The sequence below is a fragment of the Poecilia reticulata genome, linkage group LG10 (assembly GCF_000633615.1).
Source record: "Poecilia reticulata strain Guanapo linkage group LG10, Guppy_female_1.0+MT, whole genome shotgun sequence".
NCBI lineage: Eukaryota > Metazoa > Chordata > Actinopteri > Cyprinodontiformes > Poeciliidae > Poecilia > Poecilia reticulata.
The window spans coordinates 2,277,466-2,304,863 of record NC_024340.1 but is presented as its reverse complement, the minus strand read 5'-3'; the positions used below and the strand labels follow the sequence as shown (position 1 = coordinate 2,304,863).

Genomic DNA, 27,398 nt, shown 5'->3' with positions numbered 1-27,398 from the left:
ATCAGCTCTTAACTCTACATCAGATGTTCGTTTCTCTGCTGGACATAATTACATAATTAATCAATTATTTCATTCTTTTTTTTTTTTTTTTGCTATCCTATTAAACTTCCAAATATTGAGGCTGTTTAGGTGAAGTGAGCTGCTTCAGTAATGCCCCATAATCAGCCTCTGATGTTGTAACAGAGTCTTCCTAGAGAGTCTTTGATGCATCAAAGGAGTCGTATCAGAGGCAGCCGGGAGCCCATCTGGTCTTCATCAGCTGGTCGCTGATCACAGAGGGATACGTGTGTGTTTGTGTGTGTTTTGTATTGCTATTGTGATTTTTTATTTATTTTTTTGTTCTTCTTCTTCCAAACCACAGATGCGCGCCCATCCCCTGACGTGTGCTTTAAAGAAGTAAACAAAGCGGGGGACATGTACGGCAACTGCGGCAAAGACCAAGAAGGAAAGTACAGGAGCTGCAGAGACAGGTGAAGACTCAGGAAAAATTCAGGGAGTGTTCCTCTCACTCTCCTTCGTCTAACGCACGTCTTTTGTCGCTGCTCTCCAGGGATGCGAAATGCGGGAAAATCCAGTGCTCTGCCTCCGCCGCCAAGCCCATCGAGAACAACGCGGTCCGCATAGAAACGACGGTCAAAGTGGACAGCAAGAGGACCGAGTACAAGTGCCTGGGGACGCACGTGCACAAGCTCGGCCAAGGGGACGAGGAGCCGCAGGGCGACACTCTGGACCCAGGCCTGGTCATGACGGGAACCAAGTGTGCTGATAACTCTGTGAGATGTGTGAAAATACGCTAAATGGGATTTCCAGAATTAGCAAAGTGTGAAATCCTCAGGCTTTGAAGTATTTTCTTTTTAGCTTCTTCTTTTTCTTTCTTTTTTTTTTTTTAACTGCATGACCATTGCGTTTTATTTTGCCACTTCTCTAATGTTCTTCCTCACAGAACTCCTTTTTTCCCCCCTAACAGATCTGCTTTAACGGGGAGTGTCGCAATGCATCATTCCTGAGAGCGGATGAGTGCAACGCCAAGTGCCACGGACACGGAGTAGGTCCCATTGTGTCGCAGCAGAAATGATGGATTTATTTGGCTGGCGGCCTGTAATTATGGAAAGTCTTTGGCAGCGGGGCCTGCAGAACTATTGAAATTATTTCCCTTTTAAAATATAACGCGATACTGTATGAATTCTTCTACCGATGCTAAAATCCTACTTAGAAAGACGCAGAAAATGAATCGTCGTGTTGAGAAATATATGGAATCCCAATTATCGCTGCATTTTTGATGTGCCCAATAGCTGCAGTATTTGGTAGCGTCTAATTTTTAAGGTGCCATTATAACGATAAAGTGAAATTAGGAAAATTTGGGTAAATCATTTTCGTTAACTTGAAATTTCTGAATAAAATGGCAGTTTCTTGTTTTCCTAATATCCTACTGCTTTAATTATGAGCCAAACTAAGTAAAAGTGTCGAAGGTGAACGAGTTTATGGACTTGGGTGGGAGCTTGTTTCTTTTCTCCAAAATGTTACCAACGTTATGTACTGTTGCCATAATGTAGTAGTTTAACGATTAACTGAAAACTTTTCTACTATAATCTCTAAAAGGAAAATTTAGGGAGTAGGCAAAATGCACACCCTGAAAATGTTTTTTAAATGTGTATTTTTATTGTCAAATTTGATTAAGTTTGAATCTTTAAAATGCTTCAAAAGGAATATATCATTTTGTCCAACTTCTTAGTCATTTTCAGACATAACTTTTATATTTCACGTGTTCTAAGTTAAACAATGTTTGGAAAGAAGCTAAAGCACCAGTAAGATCCCAGCTGTTTGGTGGGGGAGGAGAAATCCGTCTGGTTTACTTTCACAAGTTTCCCCGACTTGTTTGTTTTGGGAAAGTAGAAATACTCACTCCTTTTTTTATGTCGGCCACAAGCAGCTATGCACCCATTCGACACGTTTATTATTTTTGTTTAAAACAGTTGGCTGTCTTTGTTCTGCATTTTTAGAGAAAACCTCATCGTTTGTATATGCCTGCCAGTTTTAGAGGTGTTTTTCTGAAGGCTCTTTTTATGCGATAATTCTGCCAGAACTAGCAATGCGCTCTGAAGAAACAACAGTAAAGCCAATTGTGACTCACTTGTTTGACACGTTTAAGACGATGAGGGGTTCTGGCCGTAAAGCAATGACTTGAGTCAACTTCAAGTCTAATCGAAGGAATTTCGTCATTCTAAAATGTTTGCACCTTTATCTGTGTTTGGAATAGAGGCTGACGTTTTCCCACGTTTGTTTGTGTTTCACGTTTTCCTCTTTCCAGCTGTGCAACAACAACCATAACTGCCACTGCGACCCGGGCTGGGCTCCTCCTTGGTGCAACCAGAGTGGGTCGGGGGGGAGTTTGGACAGCGGACCTCCCAGGAATCCAGGTACAGAGCCCAGCTGTACCTGGCAACAATCGTGTGTTGCCAGATTGTAAAACTTTATTACCGGTAAATTAAATCTTCCTCCTGTACTGATTGTTTTTGTTTGCTCTCTGTTGTTGTACTCCAATAATAGGCATTCTGCTGCCACTGGTGCTTATTGTGGTTCTCCTCGTGGTTTTGGCTACTTTTGGACTTTGGTTCTGCTACAAACGTAGACTCGGTCCACTGAAGACCTTTCCTCCGTTGCCAGTGCCAAAGTATGTAACTTCACAACGATAAATACCAAAGATTTACAGCAACAGCTGTTGATATCTGATGTTCCCTTCCGAGTTTTCTGTTGTATTTGTAGCCGCTGTGGTTGATTGATCTTCTAGGTGTTCAGAGGCAGCTGAAGGTAAACCCATGGAAACCGATTCTCACACCATCGGTCATGCCAACCCAACTTTCCTAGCGAAGCAGGATTTGGTAATTAAGAACATTCATGTGCATGTCGACGGAGATATGAGTGTGCGATGCATTGTGTCTTAGTAGAAGTCCTTGAGGTTTGTTGTTCTCTTTCACACGGACAGTCTACACCTCATCCGAGCCCGTCGTGCCCAGATAGGCCCAGGCAGGCGATCGTGCGGCCGGCGGTGAAACCCCCGCCCATCCCCCCGCCCATCCCCCCCTACGCCGCCGAGCACAAAGACGTCCAAAAGAAGCCACCGGCCCCCGTCCCACCTGCAGCTCGTCCTCCTCAGAAGCAAACATCTCCTCAAGGACACACCCAGCCTCTCTTTATGGCAGCTCAGGACGCTGGACAGAGACCCAGCCAGGCGTCCACAGCATTTCCAGGGCCTCCATCTTTACCTTCTCAAAACCCTAAAGGGCAGATGCGACCGGACCCCCCGAAGAGACCGCCACCGCCCTGTCCAGTCAGCAGGCAGAGTGCGGTAAGCCCGTTTGGGCACGCGATTGTGTTAAACATCAAAACTTCCTTTTTTGTAACACACAATAGAAAACGTATTTTTGTGGTTGATTTTTTTTTTCTTTTCTTTTTCTTCATTTAGGATCACCATATTGTTCACGTGAAAAGACTCCAGCCTGCAAATAAGGTGCTGCGAAGAAATGACGCTTTGGCTCCATCTGCTGGTCAGAAAATGCCAAACAGGTAAAGGCTTTTTGAAAACAGTCTTGCAACAGGTAGTCATAATTCCTGAGCTCTTATAGGATTAAACTGTTAAACCGCTAAACTTCAACAAACTTCAGTTTGTTTTAGTTTTTTGTGACAACATAAAGTAGTGCATAACTACAAATGTAGTGCAATTGTGCACTGCATTTTTTAAATCTGAGACAAAATCCCATTGATGTTCCAATAAAATTTAACGAGTTTGAACACTTATGGAAAGCCCAGTAGTTTATGTTATTGTTCATATCAGCTCCTTGTCTTTGCATCTCGTCTTTCTAGAGTTTAAACTGGAAGCTCAGGAAGGAACTGGGACCACCTCTTGTATCCAGAACTGGACTGCCTTGTACTGTTTTTATTCCAATCTGCAGTACTGTGGATTATGCGAAATACTTGATCGTGTATTTACACTTAACGTACACTGAGGTACTGCAGAATAGATCTAAAGCCTCACTAGCAGTTTGCAAACGAACATGTCTGCTTCATCCACGTGAAACCGCCAGAGCTGTGAATTTTATTGTTTGTTTTTTTTTTATTGTTATTATTTTTACTTGAGTGCACTTGTTGTGAATGAAAAGTGTTTCAACTATTTATTCAAGAAGAGGAAAATAATGTTTACAGTTCAGCCTATGTACCAAACGCGGTACTCCGAAGATCATCAACCCAGAATGTGCTATATTTAGAAAACGTGACCTTCTTACATGTGAATGATGTTGGGTAATAAATGGCTTTTGGGTGATGACAGGATAACCGTAAAAATCTCACAAGCATGCTGTAAGTAGGATAAATGATCAATGTTAAGAAATGTAAAGGATGTTTAGGTTTATAGGTCTTTTTTAAATTTTCATTCTTTGTTGTTGTCATATTGTAGGTGTACATCAAAGAGTCGTAGGCCATTCCACAATAATCTAAATAATTATATCACCTATGAAATCGTTTTGAAGTCACTTTAAGGTACCTGTTTCATCCTAAATAACTTATAATTTCTCATTTTGACTCTGACAATCTGATTTTTTTTTTCTTTTTTCTGTGCACTTATAGTAGTAGTTAAACTGAGCCATTCATATAGTCTACCAAAACCACAACAATGATTGTAATGATCACATGTGATTGTGTAAAAGTTCCAAGAAAATCTAACAAATTTGGGGAAACTGCAGGCTGGGTCACATTTTGAAATGTAATGTCGTTCGTCCAACTATTTTCTCAAAATTGTGGTAATGTTCACTGAAATCACTCTGTCAAATGGCATGACTTACCTTGTCACCTGACCTATGCAAATGGATGCAGCTGATGCATCTGAAACTGGACGTCAAATAAAAAAAATAAAAAAAAACTAATGTACAAATGTCTTCTTGTGTCAGTCTATGAAATACTTAAGAACGCATTTTTGCAGTTTGTAAGCACAAACTTGTCGCTCGTAAGTGGAAATCCTCCAGTCATAACCCTTCAACTAGTCTCTGTCAGTACTCTCAGTTAGCCTGCAGGGGTCCACACACTGCCAGGTTTAAATGATTTCCCAACCTGCTACGTTTAGGTGGAAACGTTGAAATGCTGCTGCCCTTTAGATCTCTGCAGCCTTTACTGAGATCAAAGCGCTCTGATTTATTCTAATCAAAAGCCTGTTAAATACCAGAGGCCAGACCCCCTGAACTAACCAACCTCCAGTGTGACAAACACTCCCTTTTTTTTCTTTTTTTAACTCTACGCTAACCGAAGAGCCTGGGGATTTTGCTTTTTGGGGGGGGGGCAAATGGAGGCGACTGCAACTGTGACTGAGACGAGCAGAAAAAAAAAGGTTTTATCGTGTGGCTTAATTGCAGCCAGCTTCTCTTGGTGAGCATAATTAGCGTGTCACTTCCAGTAGAGTTTCATTTATTAGAGATGATGATTGGCTGAGGGATAAAACACAGGGGTGAGACCCCCGCGCCCCCTCTCAGCAGGTTGGAGACGCGGCAAAGGGAGAATCTCACCTGCTGAAAGCCCCCCTGCCTCGTGTAATGACCCAATTAGACTGGGCTTGTTTTTCCCGCTTGCAACGTTGATTATCCTACAAGTGTTTTAGCGCCAGCTTTCTGCTAAGCTTTCAGTCCTTAATGGTCGATGTGTGCTCCACCTCGGATATAAACGTGTACAGTTCATCCTAAGCATATGTATGCTCCTCGAATCTCTGTTACAACTAAAAAAATAATAATTTTCAATGTGTTGAGATTTTTATGGTGGACAAACATAAATAAATGGAAGCAAGCGTGCCCTGCAGCCACAGAGATCCACAGTAACTCTGGAGGAGCTGCAGAGATCCACGGCTCAGTCAGGAGGACAACTATTGTCCTTGTTGAAAGACGTCCTGCCTAAAGTTTATCCCAAACCTGGAAGTTGAGCAGCAAATATGAGGAAAAACAATCTGGTCAGGTGAGACTTTCAGTGTAGCTTTTTTGGGCCCGCTTCCAAAAACACTTTGTGTGTCCAGAACTAAACACTGTTTTTCAAAAATGTGAAGAAATTAAAGGAGTGCTCACCTGCAGCTGTAAAAACACAAAACAAAAAAGTATTTTTGGTCTGGTTTCTAGTGAAAATATCTTAGTAGGCTTGAAATAAGATAAAACTGACTTCTAAGCAAGATGTAGGATCTTGTTTTGAGCCAATATTTTCTTAATATTGGTGGAAAAAATACAAGTTCCGCTGACGGATTATTTCACTTATAATATGCGAAAAATGTCTTGTTAAAAGTGAAATGATCAGCCCACAGAACTAGAACTTTTTCATCCAAGTTAAGGAATTATTTACTTAAAGCAAGCTTCTATTACTGATAAGTTACTTCTAAGTTAGTTTTGTCTTATTTCAAGAATACTAAGATATTTGCACTAGAAACCGGATCAAAATTACTTGGTAAGATTTTGTGTTTTTTCAGTGACTGAACTCCATAATGCGACTGTTCCCATATCTGCAGGTTTGCAGAGTAGTAGTATCCTTATTGCTCTGGTGGTACTCAGGGTTAATTGACTGGTGGAGCTCTACATTATACTGAATGAAGAAAACATTTCAAACTGTGTCTGAGTGACAAAAGGATTGGAAAGAAAAGCTAATTTCTACTTCTGCTGCTTTGTTGCCCCTGGCGCTGATTGATTCCTCAAAATGAGGGAAGAAATTAGGGTCAGAAAGGTTTCTGAGTTTGATGTGATGCATTAAACTCTGTGTGGAGGAGAAAGGGTTCCAAAAAAAAAGGCCCTGGATATCATAGCTGGAAAATAGATGAGCTGCACTCACCAGGAGGTTGACACTGTGGCTTAAATTTGTTACCTCAAATATCATCCACTGTAATTTTTACTGTACGTCTCTTATTGTTCATTCAATGTCCGTTTTGCTTATGTAAAACGTTCATAAACATGAGGCAGCCAATTTATGTAAGTTTATAAAATGTGATTAATGTTCAGCTAACATTTCTGGACTGGTGCTTAAATTGCCTATTTTTTTTAAAAATCCTAGACTTAATTTAACTCAGTTTTATAAGATTTATTATCAAAAACGTCTTATTTAAAAACACATTGATAGCTGAAATAAAGTATGTCCTTTTTGAGTTCTAAGATTTTGTGTACCAGAACAAATTCAACTGGTCTTTAGCTAGCAAGTTCTAATATTATTTAAAACTGAAGTGTAGGAAAAAAAAAAAACATACAATAAACTCTGTTGTAATTAATTGGCAGAAAGAAGCACGAAGCAAATAAAGGAAGCAGGAGTTTAGGCATTTTGCCGCTGCAGGTCATAAATTTTAAGACGGTAAAACATCAGCAATGACCTGAGAGAAATACCTCAACTTTGGAAAGTTTGCCTTGCAATTTCAGAATCATCATTGAGACTGATTGCTAAAAATAAAATATTACAAACAAGTGGCAGTCTTTCCAAGAACGGATGTCCTTACTGATCTAGAACATGAAATTGTAGAAAACGTCCTCGTTTAGCATCTTCGCGATGACCGCGAATCAGTGAATGTGCATGTTTGCGAGGGCTTCCTCAAGAAAACGTCTTCTTCCTGAAAACAAAATTCAAACTCAAGTGCAGAGTTCAAAGTTCCATCTGCAAGAATATCAAGAAATGAGGCCAAACTAGAGCTGCTCGACCACAATACACGCTGCCTCATTTGGACAAACCTCACAAAAATGACCAGTGATGGTGTTGGAGCTTCAGCTTTTGCTGCTCGGGTCAAAGCCTAAAACACGGATTTAATTTGTACTTTTTAGGGGCTCAGTGCCTCTTAGCTCCGAGGCTCTCTGCTGAAATTGGATAAAATCCCACAACTGCAGATTTACTGGCTCATTTAGCAGGGTAAATGCCACGGCCAGAGGTGTAAACAAGACAACCACCATATTGTGTTTTGCCTCTAAAACAAACAGCAACACTTTTATTTCTCATCTACAGGTGATGGGGGAAAAAAAAGTTATTTATTTTTTCTGGCTGGAGCTAAATGTTCTGCCTGTGCACCATTTTCTTCCACCTTCAGTGTTTATGGGCAGGCGGGAACCCCAGGGACTGATGATGGGTTATACGGTTAAGCGTTGCTCTGATTGAGTGAGTTGCCTCTGGCAATAAAAGGTCAGCATAAATAATCAATGAGGGGGGAAATGTCAGATAGGAAGGGAGTGAGAAAACAGGAGTTGTTAGGTAACTGAGATCGTTTTTTAAATTACTCTAAGTATGAATATACTGTTGTAGACAAAAAGATATATATATATTCTTAATTGTGCCTATGTAAACCATAGACAGGTCGTTTTATACCGGATGCTATGTCTGAGCTCAGACAAGCGCTTTAATTAGAACCCCTGTTAATTGTAAAGGATTTCCCTGTGAAAAATACTCACTGATTAAATGTCAGCAGGAATCAATCCCAAAAAGACTCCACTGAACCTGTGTGTGGACACTCTTGAATGACCATCATGAAATCCAAACAAAAGCCTACACTCAGGCCACATTTTCACAGCGTATTTATTGAAAACAGTTTCCATTCAGACACACGTTGCGAATAAATCTGAGGCCGATTACTGTCACATCAACGGCGGCATGCAGACCACTTTCTAATCATCATAAAAACGACAAATGCACATTTAAATATTTAGTTCGTTAAAGGAAGAATTTTACACGTGAGCCTTTAGTAGAGGTCGAAATTATTTGCAAACACTTTGAGCCGGCTGCTTTTTTTTTTTTTAATACAGACTCTATGTGGAAAGAAAGTTTGTATAAATTATTTTGTCCTATCATAAAGTTTTAATTTACAGGCACTAATAATTACCTCACAAACTGCAAAAGGTCATCACATATGCAGATGATGCTGCTCTATTTGTGGGTCTCACTCGCTCTGATTGCACGTCTTACCTTCGAATAATACTGCACACACAGAAGACAGAACATCAGTCATTTACATTGCAGCAGTTGGTAGAGGTGTGTTGACGACTGGCTGGTAATTATTTTTTCTCTTCTTGGGCCTGGTTCTCCCACGGCACCGGATCGTTTTCATCCGTGTGTGAGCCGGTCTCCCTGTCCTGCCAGAACTGCTCCACGTCAGGCAAGATGACCCCGTCTTTAAGGCTCACCCTGTCCGCCTCTTTTTCCCCGCCAGGTTTGCCTTGGTCCGGCGGAGGTTGAGCCTTGTCGCTGGTTTCTTGGCTGGAGGTGAAATGGATCCCTCTCTCTCCAATCAGCTGTCCTGATGTCTCTGGTCTGGGGCAAGGAGACTGGAAAGAGGTAGGGTTGTGGGGTCCGGGCTTTGGCTTAGGTGGAGGCTGCTTGCGCAGGGTGAGGCGCCTCCACAGCCCGCGGTAACTCTCTCTGAATTCCTCCGAGAGGAAGAGGACGATCAGAGGGTTCACCAAAGACAGAGAGAAGGTGAGCAGCTGAGCAGAGAGGGAGAGGAAAAGGGGAGGAGAGGAAGTCAGTGGCTGAGCTCCTTCAGTCTCCTTCTCTGCAAGATGCCTCTCCCAAAGCCACACCACCCACTGAGGAAGCCACAGGATAGCCATGGCCAGGGTCAGGCTGAAAAGCATCAGGGTGAGCCTCCTGGCTCGGATCTGCGTGCGCAGGTTCTGAGACTTACTGGAGCGACGTTGGCAGTGTCCGTAAGCCTTCCAGAAGTACATCAGGGCAACGCTGAGAGGCGCACAGTAGACCCCCAAGGGGTACGCTTTGACGTACACAGACATGAACTCCTTAGCTTCAGGAGGAAACATCAGCACACACACGAGCCCATGGACCTCTCTCTGCAGCTTCGCAAACAGCCACAGCGGAATGGTGACGGAGCAAGCAGACAGCCAGATGAAGAAGAGCACCACCAGGATGGAGCCCAGGTGGATGCTCACCTGCCTGGTGGGGTTCGACACGTATCGGCTGCAGGCTTTCGCCATGAAAGCCACGGTGAGGCTCTTCGCCACCATGCAGGACTGGAGGAACCAGTCGGCCGTCTTGCACACCACCCAGCCCAGGCTCCAGCTCGCCCTGGAGTAGGAGGCAGCCCTGAAAGGGACGGTGAACATCAGCACCAGCCCGTCGGCGAACATCAGGTTGAAGATGAGCGAGTTGATGAGGGACAGCTTGCCCCGGTGGGCGTTCGAGAACAGGATGGCCATTGCGGTGAGATTACAAGCCACACCTAAAACACAGATGACTCCCAGGATGGCTGGCACCAAGACCCGGAGTTTGCTGGGGTCCTGATGGTGGAACAAGCCCGGTTCACTGAGCGTCCACTTGTTCAAGGAGCTGTTCTCCGCAGTCGTGTTGCTTCCAATGAACTTATCCATAGATAAGAGTTGATGATCTGATAAGAAAAAGAAAATAAAAAAATCTGAGTATTCAGAGATAGCCAGAAGATGTGAAAAATTTCCTGAGGAGAAAAAAAAATTAAGCGATCTAAAGACGGAAATGGATTGAGATCAAAGGTTGATGAAAAGATCACATCAGACAAGTTAATAGCTGGCAGTCAGGAGTTGAGAGTGGAGCTCTTGCGTGCGCCCGGCTGTATCCTTAGACCTAGAGATGCAGCCAATGCGGCGAGTTATAAAGATGCTGCTTGATTGACAGCTGTCGTCCCCAGCTGACTAGAAGCACGCAGACTACACCCACATGGGGCCAATTAGGGAGGGAAAAAAAGGCCAAGCAAAGTGGTAACGATGCCTAAAGTTTAGATGTTTTGCACAAAAGCATTATGTTTAAGAACACGAAACCACTAAATAAAACATAGGCCGGCATTAGACATACATCAAATATATTCATTACCTCTGGGCTTCTTCTCAACTATAACCTGAAATGTTTTCAGGTGACATAGTTGTAGTACATCTACACAAAGGAGTGCATAGCTATCAAATGGAAGCTGAAATACATACGAAAAAAGCATGCATTTGCATCCAGTCGGTTACCTTATTCTGCTGGTGTCGGATGTAATTCCAATATAAACCCAGGAGTTCTGTGAAAACTTCAAAGCAAGCAACCAAGCAGACAGACGTGAAGGAAGTCCAAAACAGTCAGGTCGTAAAGCAATGCCTCCTCGCTTTAGTGCGCCCTCATGATTTACTGAAATCATGCAGCCAGAGCTACAGTGGAATGGTTTAAATTAAAAAGCATAATGATGCACTAGAACGGGCCATTTTGTGAATTTGTTGCAAAAATTAGACTGTAGTCTTGCAGCTACAAATTCAACAGTTGGTTCTCTAACGTACTGTTTCTGGGAAGCGGGGTAGAGTTCAATTAAATCAGCAGGTATTTTACAAAAATGTTTAAAACCAGGGCTGCACAGTGGCGCAGTTGGTAAAGCTGTTGCCTTGCAGCAAGAAGGTTCTGGGTTTGATTCCCGGCTCCGGTCTTTCTGCATGGAGTTTGCATGTTCTCCCTGTGCATGCGTGGGTTTTCTCCGGGTACTCCGGTTTCCTCCCACAGTCCAAAAACATGACTGTCAGGTTAGTTGGCCTCTCCAAATTGCCCCTAGGTGTGAGTGTGTGTGTGCATGGTTGTGTGTCCTGTGTGTCTCTGTGTTGCTCTGCGACAGACTGGCGACCTGTTCGAGGTGTACCCCGCCTCTCGCCCGGTACGCTAGCTGGAGATAGGCACCAGCACCCCTGTAAGAAAATGGTTGGATGTTTAAAACCATGTACAATTTTTCTTCCCTCTCATAAAAGTCACACAAGTTTGTGCTAGCGTTTTACAGAAATGATTGCACTAAGAGAAGCCACTCTTTCTCCAGTAGAGGGAGACCTTACATCAGAGGCTGATCTTAGTCAACCCGTAGCCGCACAGCTGTGATCTTTGATTGAACAGATGTTTACAGATTAGAGTCCACACTAACAGGCGTTCAGCTTGCAAATCTTTATTCTTTTTTTTATTTTTTTTTATTCAAAGTAAGTCCAGTAAGCATAAAGACTGCATGGTAATTCAATGCATTTCGATACATTCTGAGCTATAAAAGTTGGTTTGTTTCAATTAGAAGTGTCACAAAGGAGGGCCGGTTTAGAAGATATCACCGTTAAACAGACTCACACACAAATATTCCCTGATTTTACAGAGTCCACATACGCTTCGGACCGTTTTGCACCGAAACCGGAGAAGGATCCGAGCCGATTTCTGCGAGACGCCCTGCTGCTGTCCGTCGTTGCTCCATCTTCACCCAGAGGACAAACATGCACAAGTATCAGAACGATCTCATACAAAACTGATTTTAGCTGACATCTTTTGGGGAGAAAAAAACAAAACAAAAACAACATAAAAACAAAAACAAAAAAACATTCATGGCGCAGTGCCTCAAATAATCTGCTGGTTTCAACAGATTCACATCCAACACATGCAAAAGAAGCTAGTGTGGCACTGTGACGCCCAAAAGGTCTACTGTAAGGTCCTATTAAATCATAAAGCTGAACATTTTTGTGATCATTTTGCCTACAAATCATTTTCAGCGCCATCCAAACAGGTCAACATCTAGCAAAGAGTTCAGTTTTATATTTTTTTTAAATAACAATCCCAAAGAAAGAAAAAAGTTGTGGCTTTATCGTTTCTCTGAGCAATCGTGAACATCCAACACACGGCGGTTCCTCTGTACAAAACACAGCGTCTCCTCCTTGTTATCACTTGCAAAACTTTGTCCATTTGCGATCTTAATGAAGCCTTTTTGTTCTTACGTTCATTTTCATTGGTAAAGAAAGAGAGGGAGGAAAAAAAAGAAGCGAAAAACAAAAACACCCTAAGTTAACATTTAATTTAAAACATTCACACAGTCCCTTACCCTCCCTCCCACACCCAATTACATCGAAGCCCCACATACCAAAAGAAGGCACCACAGCTTCTACACAGACTCACCAACCGAGAGAAGGACAAAACGAACGGCTTTAAACGAAACCATCAACTTGCGCCGTCCGGAAGGGCTTCATTCGCGTCGCAGACTACAGACGTCTCGGCTAAGAGACGGGAAACCGGTGAGACTGACCGTGCTGCGTGCAGTTTCTGGGTGGGGGTTAGGCATTATTAATAGTGTCTTCTTCTTCTTGCGTTGTCCCATGCTCGACCTCAGACGGAGGCCGCAGGGATCATCGCATGCGCTGCAACTCTAGCGGGCTGAAACGCCGGGGGAGTTGTTGGAGGGATCAGGCGCCGACGCTACATGAAGAAGAGCCATCGTCACGTGAGCTGGCTTTCTGTCTCTGTGCTCTGTTTGAAAATTCACCGCTCCCCTATCCGCCTGTTTCTTCAGGGTCCAGAGGGCTGCTACATAACATTATTCATGCAGCGGTCCTTCGTGTTGCATAAACGCACGGGATTCGATCCTCCTGTTGTCCGCATGGCTGAATAAATTAAACTAGGAGTCATTTTCTTGGAATGAAGCCTTTTCCTCGAATTGTGTCCATTTCACTGTCCACTTTCTCACATCAGTGTCTGGACAAATGACTCTGTTAAAGTAGAGTTGGGGTTTTGTTTGGGGGTCGGGGGGACGGGGATTTAAGACAGCAACCCCTCACATTATGTTTGGGTCCTGGGAGGTTTCATAATTTGGGGCAGACTGCCTTTTTTTTTTCTTTCTTTTTTTTAGTTCACTTTGTCCTGGAAGATGTAGAGGTTGTTGGTGGCCGCCACGGCGATGATGTTCTCGTGCGGATGCCACGTCGTGTGGAGGATCTTCTTGCTGAAGTCCAGGCTGTCTACGCTGATCTCATCCTTGCGACGTTTCCCACCTACACACACCTGGAGGGCAACGAGACAGTCAGGCGTCTCACATCTGGAGCAAATTTTGGACTGCATTTTTCATTTTATTTCAGTTTTTTAACCAGTCCAGGTCAATCGAATGCTAGATAAATTCTCTATATATTGTTGAAGCAGGGGTGGACAACTTGGATAATGTCAATAGTGGATAAAAAAAAGTTTACATTGTATACTTTTTTTTGGCATTCATCTTTTACAATTCAACTGAAAAACATTTTATTTTAGAGAAGAAATATAAGCAATGAAGAAGCTGGAATTACTCTTTAACAGTGGCGTCCAAACCTTTTGCAACATGGTCGGTCCAGAATACCAAAATTTAAAGTACTCAATATTCAGTATTATTTTTCAAATTTAAAATGCAAAATAATTATTTTGTTTTAATAAAAGGTAGACAGTTTACTAACTTTCCAGTTAGTTTTCCAGTTTTTTCAGTCTAGGAAGTCTTTTTAGTCTCTTCCAACCAAGAAAAAAAACCCTCTTCTATTAACCACTTTTCATGTTCTCTATTGTTATTAGGAAAAAGTCGCACCATTTAAACTAAATAACTGCATGAACTCAATTTTCACCTCCAGCTTCTCAGCACACATCTAAAATTTTTGGGTCATTATATGAACTGCTGTAATCAAAGTCCCAGTTTTCACACGCAGCCCACTACCAGCAGATGGCAGGATTTCCTGCTGCTCTTTCAGTGCTGCTGTCAGACTCTGTAGACTTCCTGAACAGTTTCCATCTTGTCTTTAATCAGTTTTTTGTTTCCTTTGCCTTTGTCATCCATCTGCACACTTGGAAGGATTTTTGATAATCACATCCACCATGTTAGGTGTGTAGCAAATATGACCAATTGCTGCAACTGGATCAAAAGACATATAGTTATTAGTCCTGTCTACATTAGTGTTGTTTTGTGGCACCTCACCTCGATACTACTAGAGAAAAGCACCAGATCCCTGAATGGTGTACGACCAGGCAACTAAAGCTTGTATTTAAAATGATTTTCCCTTTCCTAACAGATTTGTTTGTTTTCTCTTTGAAATTGCATAGGATATTCTGCATGTCACATTGAAGGCCAACATATAGGGAAAAATTGTCACGGTCTACAAACTTAGCATATTTCAATACGCTTGAGATCTGCTGTCTACAGTGAAACAGATTTATTCCTGCTCTAACTCTAAACTTAGAGTCACTTTAATAGGCTTGGCCACATCCTTACTCGCCTCCTTCCCTCGAGATTAGCCCCGATCATTCCAATTCAAACCAATAATGGTGGAAAGATGAGAGAATAAGTACAACGTGGGCCTGGACAACATGGCCGAAAAACACATTCTGATATATGCAGTTCATATCAGTGGGTATCAATAATTATTAAATAGTTTTTAGGAAATACTGCCGAACTGGTGACATGATCTTTCCTGCTTTATTCACAATTTTCACTCCACGCCGTTGTTGTTGTTTTTTTTTTTACTATTTTTAAGCAGTTATGAGGCGAAACCTGGAACTGCTGCTGCGTGAGTTACTCAACAAGTTGTTGCTAGGCAACCAAAGAGCGAGTATGTTAGTTGATGCCACAAACCTAGCTTAGCGAGAGGTCGAGCGACTGAAGTCTTTCCCCTGCCTACATTTCAGCTCTGAATGTTCAGTGAATATTATACATATTGAATATTCTATCAGGCGTAGTATCTACTGATATTGATCACGGGCCTATAGCAATACATGTTATTTTTGATTTATTGACCAATAAAATATTGAGCTTCCAGTGGAGTTTAGTCATATGAAAATGCCGGTTTCTGATGGAAGCTACAAATAATTGCATCCGGCGTCGTACCTTGCGAGGCTTCAGGATCGCTCGGGGTTTGCTGTTCTCTCTCGAAGCCTCCAGCGTGACGTCCCGCTTGGTGTTCCGGTCGAACATTCGGAAGAAGTTGTTGTAGGAGCCCGTCATTATGACGCTGAAGGGGGCCAGGGGGAAAAGCGAGGTGAGCATTACAAAGATTACAAAGATGCGCGCATGGATTTCATTTCTCTGATAACCGATTGAGATGTCTCACCTGTCCGATCCGTTCCAGACGCACTCAAACTTGTCGAAGATGCAGTCGTTCTCGTACAGAGAACAAAGTTTGCCCCGCAGGTAGTCGTGAACCTAGAAACCAAAGTCGGTTACTCCACTGCTTTTTCAGTAAAAAAAACAACAAAAAAACAACCCTAAGCTCCAGTGCCTTATGCTCTACTTTTAGTAATCCTCCAGGCCTGGTGACCCCTGCTAAGACGTTAGGCAGCAGGTGAAGCCAGAGGAAGAATCCCCTGATGGCCTTATCAATCATGACCTGCTGCAGGATTACTTTCCTACATCAGACAGGGTGGATCTGACCCCGATGACCACACAGAGGGAGGTTTCACCCTTCGGCTCGCATCGGCACTAGCGCTACCCTCTAATGGATACTTGGCTCAATAAGCCCTCCTGGGGTAATCGCTGAAGATGACAAGGTTACAGCGCGGCAGACTGACAGTGAAACAGTATTACGTTGACTGATTAGATTGAGATCAATACGATTTGATTTGATCTGGGCCAAGATGGAACTTCCTAACTTCCCCAGCTGAGATTAGGTTTATTTTTTATTTTTTTTTAGACCGACGACAGAGACAACGGATACGTTACCTGGTAGGTTTCGAGTGGTTTGTTCTCCATCTGGAGGTCCCACACCTTGACAGTGAGGTAGTCCCTTGTCATCAGGTAGCGCCCGTTGTGGCTGAACTTTACGTCGGAGATGGATGAGATGATTTCCGAGAAAAAGGAACGCGTCGACGGATCCTCCGGCTCTTCGAAGTCTACGTAGGACGGAGAAGAAAAAAGAAATCAGTTCTTTTACTGCAGAGAAACGCACGGCTTTGGATCGCAGAAGGGTTGCAGCTGCATCTCTTTGCGGAATTACTCGGGGAGATAATGGCAGGTCAGCACGGTGGGCAAATATTGGTTATGATTCATATTGACTCTGGCAGCTGCTGATCCATGTGCGGGCCAGCACACCGGGGACAGGAGCCAGGCATTCCATCGTTAGCTGTCAAATCAATGCATCTCCCCGCTCTTCCTTCCTTTCCCCCTCCCACCACCCCACCCCGTCTCATATTTATTTGTCTAAAAATAAATAAATAAAAATGCCCCCATCCACCGTCAAGCCCGCTCCTCAGCTGAGGCCTGGAGGATCAGCCTGTGATGTGTCAGTGGGGAGTCTAACTAGCGCCGCAGCGTCAGAGATGAAAAAATGAAGGGGGATGAGGGAGGGATAAGAAAAACAAATCAATGTCAAAAATACCAGCCACATATGAGCCCCGTTGGATTTCTGTGTGCGAATGTGCGCCGGTGGAAGGAGTGTTTGGCAATAAGTGGAAGCTTGCATGTATATATGCATCTGTGTGTGTGACCCTGCCCTCCCGCTCCAGGGGTGTATAATGGGGTCTCCTGGGAGTCAACAGGGGGAGGGCAGAGGGTTTGTTTGGTCCCTCTTGCTCTGTCCTTGGGGCATTTGACAATCCCCTCCTAAATCCTCTAACCATCCCTCACCCATCCATCCATCCCGGCTGCAGCGCTGATTGATACCAGAAGTCTCACGGATTTACGGGTTTGGAGGGAGATGCAGAATAATTCTGGGGCGCAGTCAAGCATGTCTGAAATCGCACCTTTATACCCGCAGATTTTATTTATTTATTTTAAGCATTTTGTCACTTTTCAACCGCCAACCATAAAAAGTGTTATTATTGTGAGTTTATTTAATAGAGAAACATTATTATTTATCATTCAGTCATGTTTCACAAATTAAAAAAACATGCTTTATTATTATGTCTCTATTGTCCTGACACCTCAACAGAAATGTGAGTGCAGCCCACCTGCATGCAAACTTGCAGTTCAGTGAAGGCAACCAGAGAAATACATGCAACTCGTAGCGACTTTGGAGGAGCAGCAGAAATATGAAGCTCAGGTGGAAGAACCAATCAGCAGGATAACAGTAGAGTGTTGTACAAATATATGTATATAAAAAACATAAGAAGTCCTGCTGGTAGTTTGCCACGAGCCATTTAGGGAACGCAGAAAACACCTGGTCTGATAACCAAACTGAAAGTTTCCGACCTGCAAACAAAACTCATGCTTTTCATGCATCACCCAGGAAGACTAAAACTGATGGTTGGAGAGATGAACAGAGCAAAGTATAGAGACAGCGTTATGGTATTTGGCTTCTATGTCCCTCAGCTCTGGAACAATCCACCTAAAAACCTGAAAGATGTGCAGAAAGTCTTTGAATTCAGGACTTTTTGCCTGATCAGTCATGAGTTATTGAAGCACAAAGCGGAGGATTTTAACTTGGATTCATATTTAAAGTCAAACTTCTATTAAAATTTGGAATGTTTGCCTTTTAATTTTCATACAATGCCTGTATGTGTTTGACCTGTTCAGCTGTGTCTTTCTTTTGTTGTCTTTCTTTGTCTCTCCTACACCTTTGTGCAGTGAGATAGTGAACATTAATATTTCCATCCTTACAACAGGACCCTTTTCTTTTTCTTCTTCTCTATTTTGTCTCCCATCAAGCCTCCAAAAACCATCCAGGATCTTTTTTACTTTTTCTTTCTCATAGCGGAGCCTCCGATGCTCATGTGATATTCAACAGACCACGTTAACACACAGTCCAGTGGATTCATCAATATGTCCGAGGAAATGAGTGACATTATCGAGCAACAAGGTGTGTCCATGAGGGACTAATGCAATTGCTCTTATGACATTGATTTGCCAGCGTAAATGTCAATGTATTCATTATTCATCTGAGCCAAGTGTTTGCATGTGATGTTAAGGCTTAGAGAAGGACGCTCGTTGTTCGAGTCACGCTTGAAGATTTATTGATGGTTTATCAATTGTGTCATATTGATCATCTGTGTGTCACTTGTACATTAAAACAGACCGGTTCAGGGGGAAATTAATGCATCATTCTGTGGCGTATCAGGATTATTATTATTATTATTATTATTATTATTATTATTATTGTTTTTTATTTCATCTTGTTGTGAGCCATTTTATAGTAAATCAAAATTAATTTTCCAGTTCTGTCTGGCATTAAGCTAACCATTCATAAACATTTTTGAGTATAGTTTTTTTTTGTTGTTGCAGAATTCAAAGGTTATTTTAAAGTAATGAATACATTACTTTAAAATAACCTATACACAAGATGTATCTTGTGTATAGCACAAGATACATCCAGCTCTGGAAAAAAAATTAAACCTCATGGTTATTCCACCAAATCTTCCCGGGTTAAAACATTAGTATTGTTGTTTCTAAATGAATGTAAACTTGTTTCCTTTGCATTATCTGAGGTCTGAAAGCATCGAATCTTTTTTTTGTTTATTTTGACCATTTCTCGTTTCCTGTAAATAAATACTAAAGTTTTTGCTTGGAACTTCAGAGACATGTTGTCTGTATTTCATAGAATAAAAGAACAATGTTCATTTTTCTCAAACATATACCTAAAGAAGTAAAATTAGAGGAACTGATCATTTAAATTTTTTTTTCCAGAGCTGTACATATTGTTTTAAAATGACCAGCAGGTGGCAATCACCACGGTACAAGGGAGCTTGTTTGAAAACATTTTAAAGCGATGATTAGAATGTAAAAGAATGAAATACAGAGAAAAAAAAAAGGTTTTAGGAGAGGTCTGTCTGATGGTAACCACAAACACCAGTGCAGGCCGTGTGCGCATCCAGTCAAAGAAAATCCAAAAGAGATCTTAGATGCATTAGACGCACCTTGTCCTAATCTGCGACACCTAATGATTTCTGTTCTTCTCATGTACTCACATTTGCAGTGTTTGTCGCAGAGCGCCGCCTGCCTCATGTCACAGAGGCGTATGGAGCCCTTGCTGCTGCTGTAGGCGAAGGTGTGACACTGCTGGGGATGAAACTCGGCCGAGGTGATGACCTCTGTCAGCTCCTCCATGTTGGCTGGCTTGATGTCGACGATGTCTGAGAAACGCAGGGGCTAAGGAAAGACATCTGGAAAAAAATGAGCACAAATCTTATCCGGAACAACAATTTGGAGTATTTTACTACTTGAGTTCAGGACAGAGGGCAGTTTGTCATATGTTCTCTGTCAAATTTCAAATAAGCTGTTTTATGCTTATTTATAAAAGTGCTGCATAAAAGGGCTGAGGCAGGCTGGATGCAAAAACAAAAATGTCATATGGATTGCGGAAGCGTACATTTTTCTATTAGTTTTTATTTCTTTACAGAAGGAATTTGTAAAAAGTGTGCCGTGCATTTGTCTTTTTTCTCTGATGAAATAAAACTTTTGCATCTTCGTTCGAAGAACTGGTGTAGATCTGGGTGCAAGAATGACCAGAGGACAAGTTCCAGATCCGATTAGTGGAATCGTGCGTATAACAGCCCGAGTCCGAACTGAAGAGTGTGGAGAAACGAGGCGGTAATTAAATAAAGACCACGCCCCTTTTAATGACTGTGTCAGAAGAAAAAAACTAGAGACGTTTTTCAGATTTAAAAGAGTCAGGTGACATTACTGACATGCTAAATGACACAAACTCCACCTATAGCTTATTCACACAAGTCCCAGAAAATATTGAGTTTTATGTCCTGCTTTGTATTGCAAAAAAATATTTTTTAAATATGACACTAACAGTCAGATTTGAAACTTGCTGAATGTGGGTCTGCCCCTGTCTGAGAGCTTTCAGAGCCATATCAGTTCAAAACACAGCAGAAAACCAACATATGCAAAATCACGCCGCTTCATTCAATCCAAGGCAGACCCGTCGCTACTTCAGTAACACAATGTGAAGCGCCACAGTGACAAAAACCTTCCCTTCTATACACAGCAGAGTGCTTAAATCTCCTTTACCAACTGGTCAAAATCTTGTGGTACAGCAATTAATCGCATTCAGTCCAGAAAACCTGAGCTCATCAGCAGCTTTCTAAAAATATTTACAATTATAGGACCTCATGTAGTAAAAACATAACTCACGTTTTCACATTTGCATAAAGTCCTAACTGTGTTTAATTGGGATCAAGCTTAGAGACGGCCAGAGCGGGTTTTAAAAGGATACTGAAGCTGCGGTCAGTGATCTCCAGGTTCCACAGGTTCACCCGGAGGTCATCAGTGGAGATGAAGGTCTGCAGGTCGGAGTTGACGGAGATGGAGTTGATATGGTACGTGTGGGCGTTGCTGAAGACGCGCCTGGCTGTCGCCTCCACCATCAAATCCATCGGCTGCAGCACGGGAACCTGGGGGTGGACGCAAAAAAAAACAAACAAACAAAAAAAAAAAACATTAAGAAAACCAGAAAAAGAATCATCTTTGATGTGTTCGGTTAAATTCATGAATTATTCTGTTTGATTTCAACATTGTCTTCAAGAGATGTCCTCAGATATGTATGTATCTTTGTGAGTGGATTAGCCTGGTGCGCTGGAGACGACGATCTTACATTTACCCCACAAACTGTAAAGAGACAGAGGTGAGAAGTGAGCAGCTCTCTGGCTGTGTGGAGTGCTGGCTCAGGCAGACTGTGACGCTGCAGGGTAACTCAGTGATCACGCCTCAGTTTCTCAACGCCTCCTAACTGCTGAAGAAGTCTGTCTTGGTCTCCGTGTCGTGTGTTTGTGTCAGAGAAATTGGGGGGGGGGGGAAAGTGATGAAGGCGGCAAAAAAGAGAGAGAAAGAGCCCGAGGGCATCGCAAGGCCCTGCTGAGGAATGATAACCGAACCCTACAGAATTAGGACCGCCAAACATGCAAGTACAGCAACACACACACACACACACACACCCACACACATGGTGTGTACAGAGCTGCAAGGGCTTCAAAGATGCCCAGCAACCGGCCTGCATGCAGCCCCCTGTTGGCCAGATAAAACCCAGACAAAGACAGGGAAGAGGGGAGGGAGCCAGGAGAACAAATCGGCCGCTTCTTCCCCGATTGTTTTTTTTTTTTTTTGTCCGCTGCTGGCGCTGATTGAAAGACACGGCAGCTCAGCGGGCCGCTGTATCTCCACGGGTGTCACTTCCCTTCCATGTCTTTCACTGGCTGTCCAGAGAGACGTGCGCCTCATTAACCCGGAACACGGGGCCGTCAACGGTCCTCAACCTGCCTCGGCAGATTTTCTCCAAACAGAATATCCTGATTTTAAAAAATAAAAAATACTCTGAAACACGTGTTTTATTTAAACGACCTCTCATCAAAATGCCTCCATGTAGGGAAACGAACTCCCTCTTGCTCAGCTTCCCGCTCCAGCCCGGATTTCGCAGCATCTAAACAGGATTGCCACAGTTAAGCGACCCGTCCTCCAGGCAGCTATGATGATCCCCCCCCCCGGCCAGCCAGACAAAGGAGGGACAGGCATTCTAAACTCAGCACTAATCTGCGACGGCAGACAGGCCGTCGTACCGCGTACACACAGTCAGCTTGTGTGAAAAGTGAAACTGGTTGGCGTAGCGATAAAAACAATCGAGAGGGCGACTCGCTCTCACATTCCACTGCCAAACGTAGCTTAAAACGACTCAAATCTGACATGATAATCTGACATTATACAGATTAAAACATGATGTAAAAGCAACGGTATTCCCACCTGACTCATAGCGTGAGTAACACTATCCCAGTACAATATGCAAGTGTCTGAATGATATCAGACGTTTTGGTAAAGTGTGACTCACTGCGTAGTAAGTCAGGAAAAGAAAAAAAAAGTGTCCTGTCATTGCATTTAAATGCGAAACACGATGCGTTCCTAATCCTAACCAAGTTGCGGTGAAGCAGAACTGGAATGTTCTCGTAATGTCCAGGAATAGCGAAGCATACCTCATGGATTATTTAACTGCAGATATATTTAGTGAAGTAAAAGAAACCTTGGCGACAACACTCCATGTTCATGAACTCAAAGGCCTACAAGCGCTGCACTTTTGAGAATTCAATGTTTACAACTACAAGCTGAACCGACGCCGACATTCACTCTTATGCTTTCTGCAAAGTTTAAGAGCTTTTTGTTTGTCTCCTCTCCAGCTGCTCAGCGGAGCTCAAAACGTTCACAACCTCAGCGCCTTGATTATCACCCTTACAAACTTTATCCTAATTATCTCAATTAGCTGTTTTGAATTTAGTCACATTTTTCTTTACATTTCATATCTTAAAACTGTGATGTATGAGAAAAAGGGGTTTCAGTAACACTTTGTTTGAAGGGGTGTGCATAAGACCGACATGATGCTGTCATAAACATAACATTACACTTTTAATGGATGTTTGATGCAAGACTTGGTACAACTTTGCATTAAAAGTGTCATTATTTGCCGAATGTTAACAGTAATGACTATGCATTCATTACACATACCCCTTCAATTAAAGTGTTACTGGGTTTTTTTTTAGGAAGCAGTGAAATCATATCTCATAATTTCTTGTATCATCATTAAAATTTCCCTTAAAAGTAGAAGTTGGGTGATTGCTGCTTTCAAGCATTTAACTTGTGTTTCTTTCTGTTCCAGTAGAGATTACACTGAGGATGTGATTGTTTTCCTTTAGTACAGATGTTGATCAAATCTTCTATAGCATGGAAATGTGTTCTCTATGATAATTTACACAAGAGGGATTTTGGACAAACTCCTTCAGTCTTTCTTAAAGTTCCTTCTTTTTTTCTGTGTGTAAAATTTTACGCCGGCCCTGTCACAAAAAGCGACAGACTTCCCGACAGCTGACGGGCCCCGACAGCTTCCTGCGACCTCTCACCCGCAGCGTGGTGATGGTGGACGGGTCCCGGAACCGTCCGTCCTCATCCTTCAGGTTGTATCCTTCCGGACGCTTGTCCCGTTCGCTTATCTTCCACAGCTTCACGGTCTTGTCTGGGGGTGGAAACAATGCAATAAGTAAATAAAGACACAGAATACGTTCAGACTGAGGCTCACAACAGCAAACCTCCCCTCCAACTTGTTTGTGGGACGGAGGATGGAGGAGGGGGGTGGGGGGGAGGGTAGGGCAGCCAATCTGGCACGTAGCTGGGCAGCAGCCAGCGAAGATGATGAATGGTGGCTCGTGTGTGTGTGTGCATTCTATCACCGATATCCATCTACGAGTTGACTTCATTTCACTGCCGCACCGTAATACACCCCCTCTGAGAAAGCCATCTGGGTGCTTTTCAATCTTACTTCACATAAACACCAGTTACATCTCATCTTCTCGGTCTACTGAAGTGGATGGCAGCAGCAGTCAGGCTGTTTTTTTCTCTCTTTTAATTTCCACTGCGTACGTTGGCCATCGCCATCACATCGAGGCCATCGCCACAGGACCCTCCACCATCTGCTCCAGCCACAGTTAGGACTCCTGTAGCAGCCATGCATGAACCCCGCAATCTGCAAGACGTCTCTGTGTTTCATGTCTGTATGAGCTGGTGAGCGCGTGTGCTTTCACTGGCGTGCATGCATGTGTGTGTGTGTGTGTGTGTGTGTGCGCGTGTGTGTGTATGCGTTTCTGCAGCAGCAGCCATGCATGAAGTCCTTAATTTGAAACTCTTCTGCTGGTGGCACCTGCTCAGCCAAGCGCAGCAGCCTCGCAGATAACCAAAACAGGCATTTCTGTGTGATATCAACATCTCAGTTTACACCTGCTTTCAAATGAATCCCGCAGAGTTAGCATTTAAATGAACACAATTTGGCAAACGACTACAGAACGCCCTCTTAGACCTCGCAGAGAGAGACTTGAACTGACCGTTGGTGGAGAGCAGGAAGTACGCTGCGTTCTGCTGAGGCAGCCATTTGATCTTGTTGATCTTCTCCTCGATCTCCAAACTCTTCAGGTAGTCGAACTCGGGCTCGTGACTCTGGAATGTGCTGTAAACGTTGTACTCCCCTCTGCGATGGGGTTGCGTCTTACTCTGTGGAGGAAGGCGAAGGGGGATCAATTGACATGACTCATCGCTGGAGCAAAAACTCGACCCGATATTTCAGAATCGGAGTCGATTGTGGAGAAAACAGGGCAAGCCTGGAAAATCCTTTCCTGTCCTACCATCACAAACGTAAATATTGCATCTTGACTTGAAACGGAGCTGATGACATTATGATTAAGAATTTAAACATCTAATTTGAACTCTACATAAATAATTAGTCCAATCATTAATTCAGAGTTTCTGAAACACCTTTCTCAACTTCCCACACCAGAACCATCGCTCCTGGAGGATCCAAAGGTCTTACTGTGTGGTTCAAAATCAGGTATTCATTCACTCACAGAACTCATTCAACTTTTGGAAGTGTCTGGTTCCCCATCTCCCATTTTATAGCTCAACTTATGTAGAATCTAGCCCTACAGTGGTAAGTGTTTTAAGGGGAACCCCCCCTTTGGATTTGGGACTGAGTGACACCTAAAACCAGTTACCAGGGCGATGAAGTCTGTTCGTTGGAGGAAAATCAAAATACTAGAGAGGCATCACAAAGTTTTTGCGCTGAATACATTTATTACAACTGCATCCTAGAGGGTGATTTGATTTGGTTAGGTAAAACTTGTCACTGGCTCTGTGTTTCCCTTTGTGAGTCCAGAAACTCAGCAGCTTCGAAGGGAACGGAGTCGTCACGAGGGCCAGATGAGCCAATCAGATGCAGACTTGGAAAAATGCGTGGCCTCAGTCAATCAGCATGAAACATGGATTCTAGTTTCTTTGCTTGGGTGACTCTGATAATAACTGCTACATCCTTTCACACCTCTGAGCTGTATTTGTATGTTTTGTGTTGGCAAGGTTTTATGAACCAGGTTTTAGTGTAAAGCGGTCGATAAGACGATTTAGGTGATATGTAATTTTTGTCGATGAATCTAGAAAATGTTATTATTGCACTGAATAAAAAAAACACGCTCTAGTTTTCTGAGTTTCTAGAATTAGCAAAACACAAGTCATTTATGAGAAGAGGGTGATGCGAACAAACAATGAAAAAAATTCATTGTGCGTAACTGTTCATGATCAAGAGTCCATTTATGTGGGATAAACTGATGTTTCAGCTAAATCAAAAGGGTCCATCTAGGTTGTTTTTTTTAAGAACTTGAAAATACTTAAAGTTAAGTAGTTCCTGTGTGTGAAAGGTTGGATTTGGTGTGTTCATGGTTACTACACACACTCCACGAACTGAAAATGCTCCGTCATGGGAAAATGAGTAGTCAAATAGACAATTAAAGCTCAATCTAACTAATTGTGGTATTAGATTAAGCTACTCCTGCTATGCTACTAAATCTTTTTCTTGTTTTTTTTTTTAATACTCTTTTCAATAAGTGCTAAGAAGTGCCGAGATGGCTGCATCCCCTGACAAACAGCAAAGCGTTTCTTTTCATATTTGAACACCAAACCATAAACAAACAATCCAGCTAAATCGTTACGAGTCTGTCAAATGCTTTCAGCAGAAAAGGGCAGCACAATTAGCATTGAATTGTTGGCATTTCCTACCTCCTGCTCCCTCTGGAAGACAACCACTCTTCCTCCTTTATCCCCGGTGGCCAACAGCTCCCCCGTTGAGTTAAACTCCACAGTTGAGATAATGTCAGCTGGAACACAGGAAGCAGAGCAGAGCGAGGGAGGAAATGTCAGTGTGGACAGGAGCAACCAGACATGCAGAGAGAGAGAGAGAGGAGAAAACAAAAGGCCTACAGGGGAGATCTAGAAGAGGGATTTCTAGAATACATTTCAGGAGAAAATTGGGAGAAGGGGATTCTTGTGACCAATCCACAAAGGACTATTTGGCACAGAAACCCAGTTTGGTGGAAAATAGGTTAGGAGAAACCAGTGCGTGAGTCACCGCTTGACAATTCAGCCTCTTGTCTGGCTAAAGTTAAACAATCTGTGTCATTTCTTTTTTTTTTTTTCAACTGTAGTCATGCTTTTTGCTCTTTCCTTGTCACTACAACCGACTGGGACTCCACGCTGCCCAGTAGCTGATGCTGTTTCAGATGCCTGTGTGCTTTTGCATACCTGCAGTTTTCCCCAAAAAGTAAATAACAGACACCTTACCCTAGAGGTAACATCTCCTCTCCTCCTCGCTGACATACAGCTGCCTGGATTTAGGCAGAGGCTAATGGTGACTGTAATTATTACACAGCCCCAGGCTAAAAAGGCAGAGCATTGTGTCTGTGTCTTTCTCTCTGAAATAGACACACTGACACACACACAAACACACACAAACACACACTACAGTCGAGGTAGCCCTTCGGTTTAGCAGTAACAATAATATTAGACGGAAAATGAGAGCGTTTGTTGTTTCGCACCCCCTCCCCTCGCCCTCTGTGGACCTGCTGCTGGTGGAGCACGGAGCACAGAGAGAGAGAGCGCAAGAGAGAGAGGGGGTATGTTTCCATGGCGACCGTTTCCATCACTAGCGGCGGAGCGTACGCGAGTGTGTCTGTGCCAATAGCTCTCAGACTTAGTTGCTGATGCTAGCTGTAATTCAGCAGACACACAGAGAAAGAGGAAAGTGCTGCAATGGAGTGAAAAAGCTGCCTGCGTGTCTGGGGGAGCGAGGGCGACACGCTGCAGCACACGGCTTCAGACAATAGAGTCCCTGTAGTCGGGCTCATCTCTGCATGCTGAAAACGACTGGAAGGGTCGGGGC

At 43.1% G+C, this 27,398-nt stretch overlaps 3 protein-coding genes across 5 annotated transcripts in view; 1 reads left to right on the top strand and 2 right to left on the bottom strand.

Annotated features, from left to right (window-relative positions):
- The window catches only part of adam19b (ADAM metallopeptidase domain 19b), a 24,070-nt gene extending 19,713 nt beyond the window's left edge, over positions 1–4,357 (top strand). The window contains exons 15-23 of one of the 2 annotated variants that reach the window (XM_008419561.2): positions 362–470; positions 551–773; positions 968–1,045; positions 2,309–2,417; positions 2,548–2,671; positions 2,789–2,879; positions 2,984–3,346; positions 3,464–3,564; positions 3,862–4,357. In XM_008419561.2, coding sequence (XP_008417783.1) covers positions 362–470; positions 551–773; positions 968–1,045; positions 2,309–2,417; positions 2,548–2,671; positions 2,789–2,879; positions 2,984–3,346; positions 3,464–3,564; positions 3,862–3,868 — 1,205 coding nt within the window. In that variant the 3' untranslated portion in view covers positions 3,869–4,357. Of the gene's footprint in view, positions 1–361; positions 471–550; positions 774–967; positions 1,046–2,308; positions 2,418–2,547; positions 2,672–2,788; positions 2,880–2,983; positions 3,347–3,463; positions 3,569–3,861 lie in introns of those variants that run through there. The other variant, XM_017307199.1, reaches the window with a different exon arrangement.
- A 4,181-nt stretch (positions 4,358–8,538) lies between these two features.
- On the bottom strand, positions 8,539–10,590 carry gpr151 (G protein-coupled receptor 151). Its single transcript, XM_008419557.2, has one exon. It carries the CDS (start codon positions 10,359–10,361, stop codon positions 9,033–9,035), a length of 1,329 nt encoding a protein of 442 aa, XP_008417779.1. The 5' UTR covers positions 10,362–10,590; the 3' UTR covers positions 8,539–9,032.
- Positions 10,591–11,904: 1,314 nt separating this feature from the next.
- LOC103470873 (serine/threonine-protein phosphatase 2A 55 kDa regulatory subunit B beta isoform) overlaps positions 11,905–27,398 on the bottom strand; it is a 53,018-nt gene continuing 37,524 nt past the window's right edge. For both annotated transcript variants that reach the window (XM_008419555.1, XM_008419556.2), the window contains exons 2-10: positions 26,240–26,337; positions 24,523–24,688; positions 23,548–23,660; positions 20,886–21,063; positions 19,630–19,794; positions 16,451–16,620; positions 15,843–15,934; positions 15,620–15,743; positions 11,905–13,782 (exon numbers count right to left, since the gene is read on the bottom strand). In XM_008419555.1, coding sequence (XP_008417777.1) covers positions 13,627–13,782; positions 15,620–15,743; positions 15,843–15,934; positions 16,451–16,620; positions 19,630–19,794; positions 20,886–21,063; positions 23,548–23,660; positions 24,523–24,688; positions 26,240–26,337 — 1,262 coding nt within the window. In that variant the 3' untranslated portion in view covers positions 11,905–13,626. The remainder of the gene's footprint in view (positions 13,783–15,619; positions 15,744–15,842; positions 15,935–16,450; positions 16,621–19,629; positions 19,795–20,885; positions 21,064–23,547; positions 23,661–24,522; positions 24,689–26,239; positions 26,338–27,398) is intronic.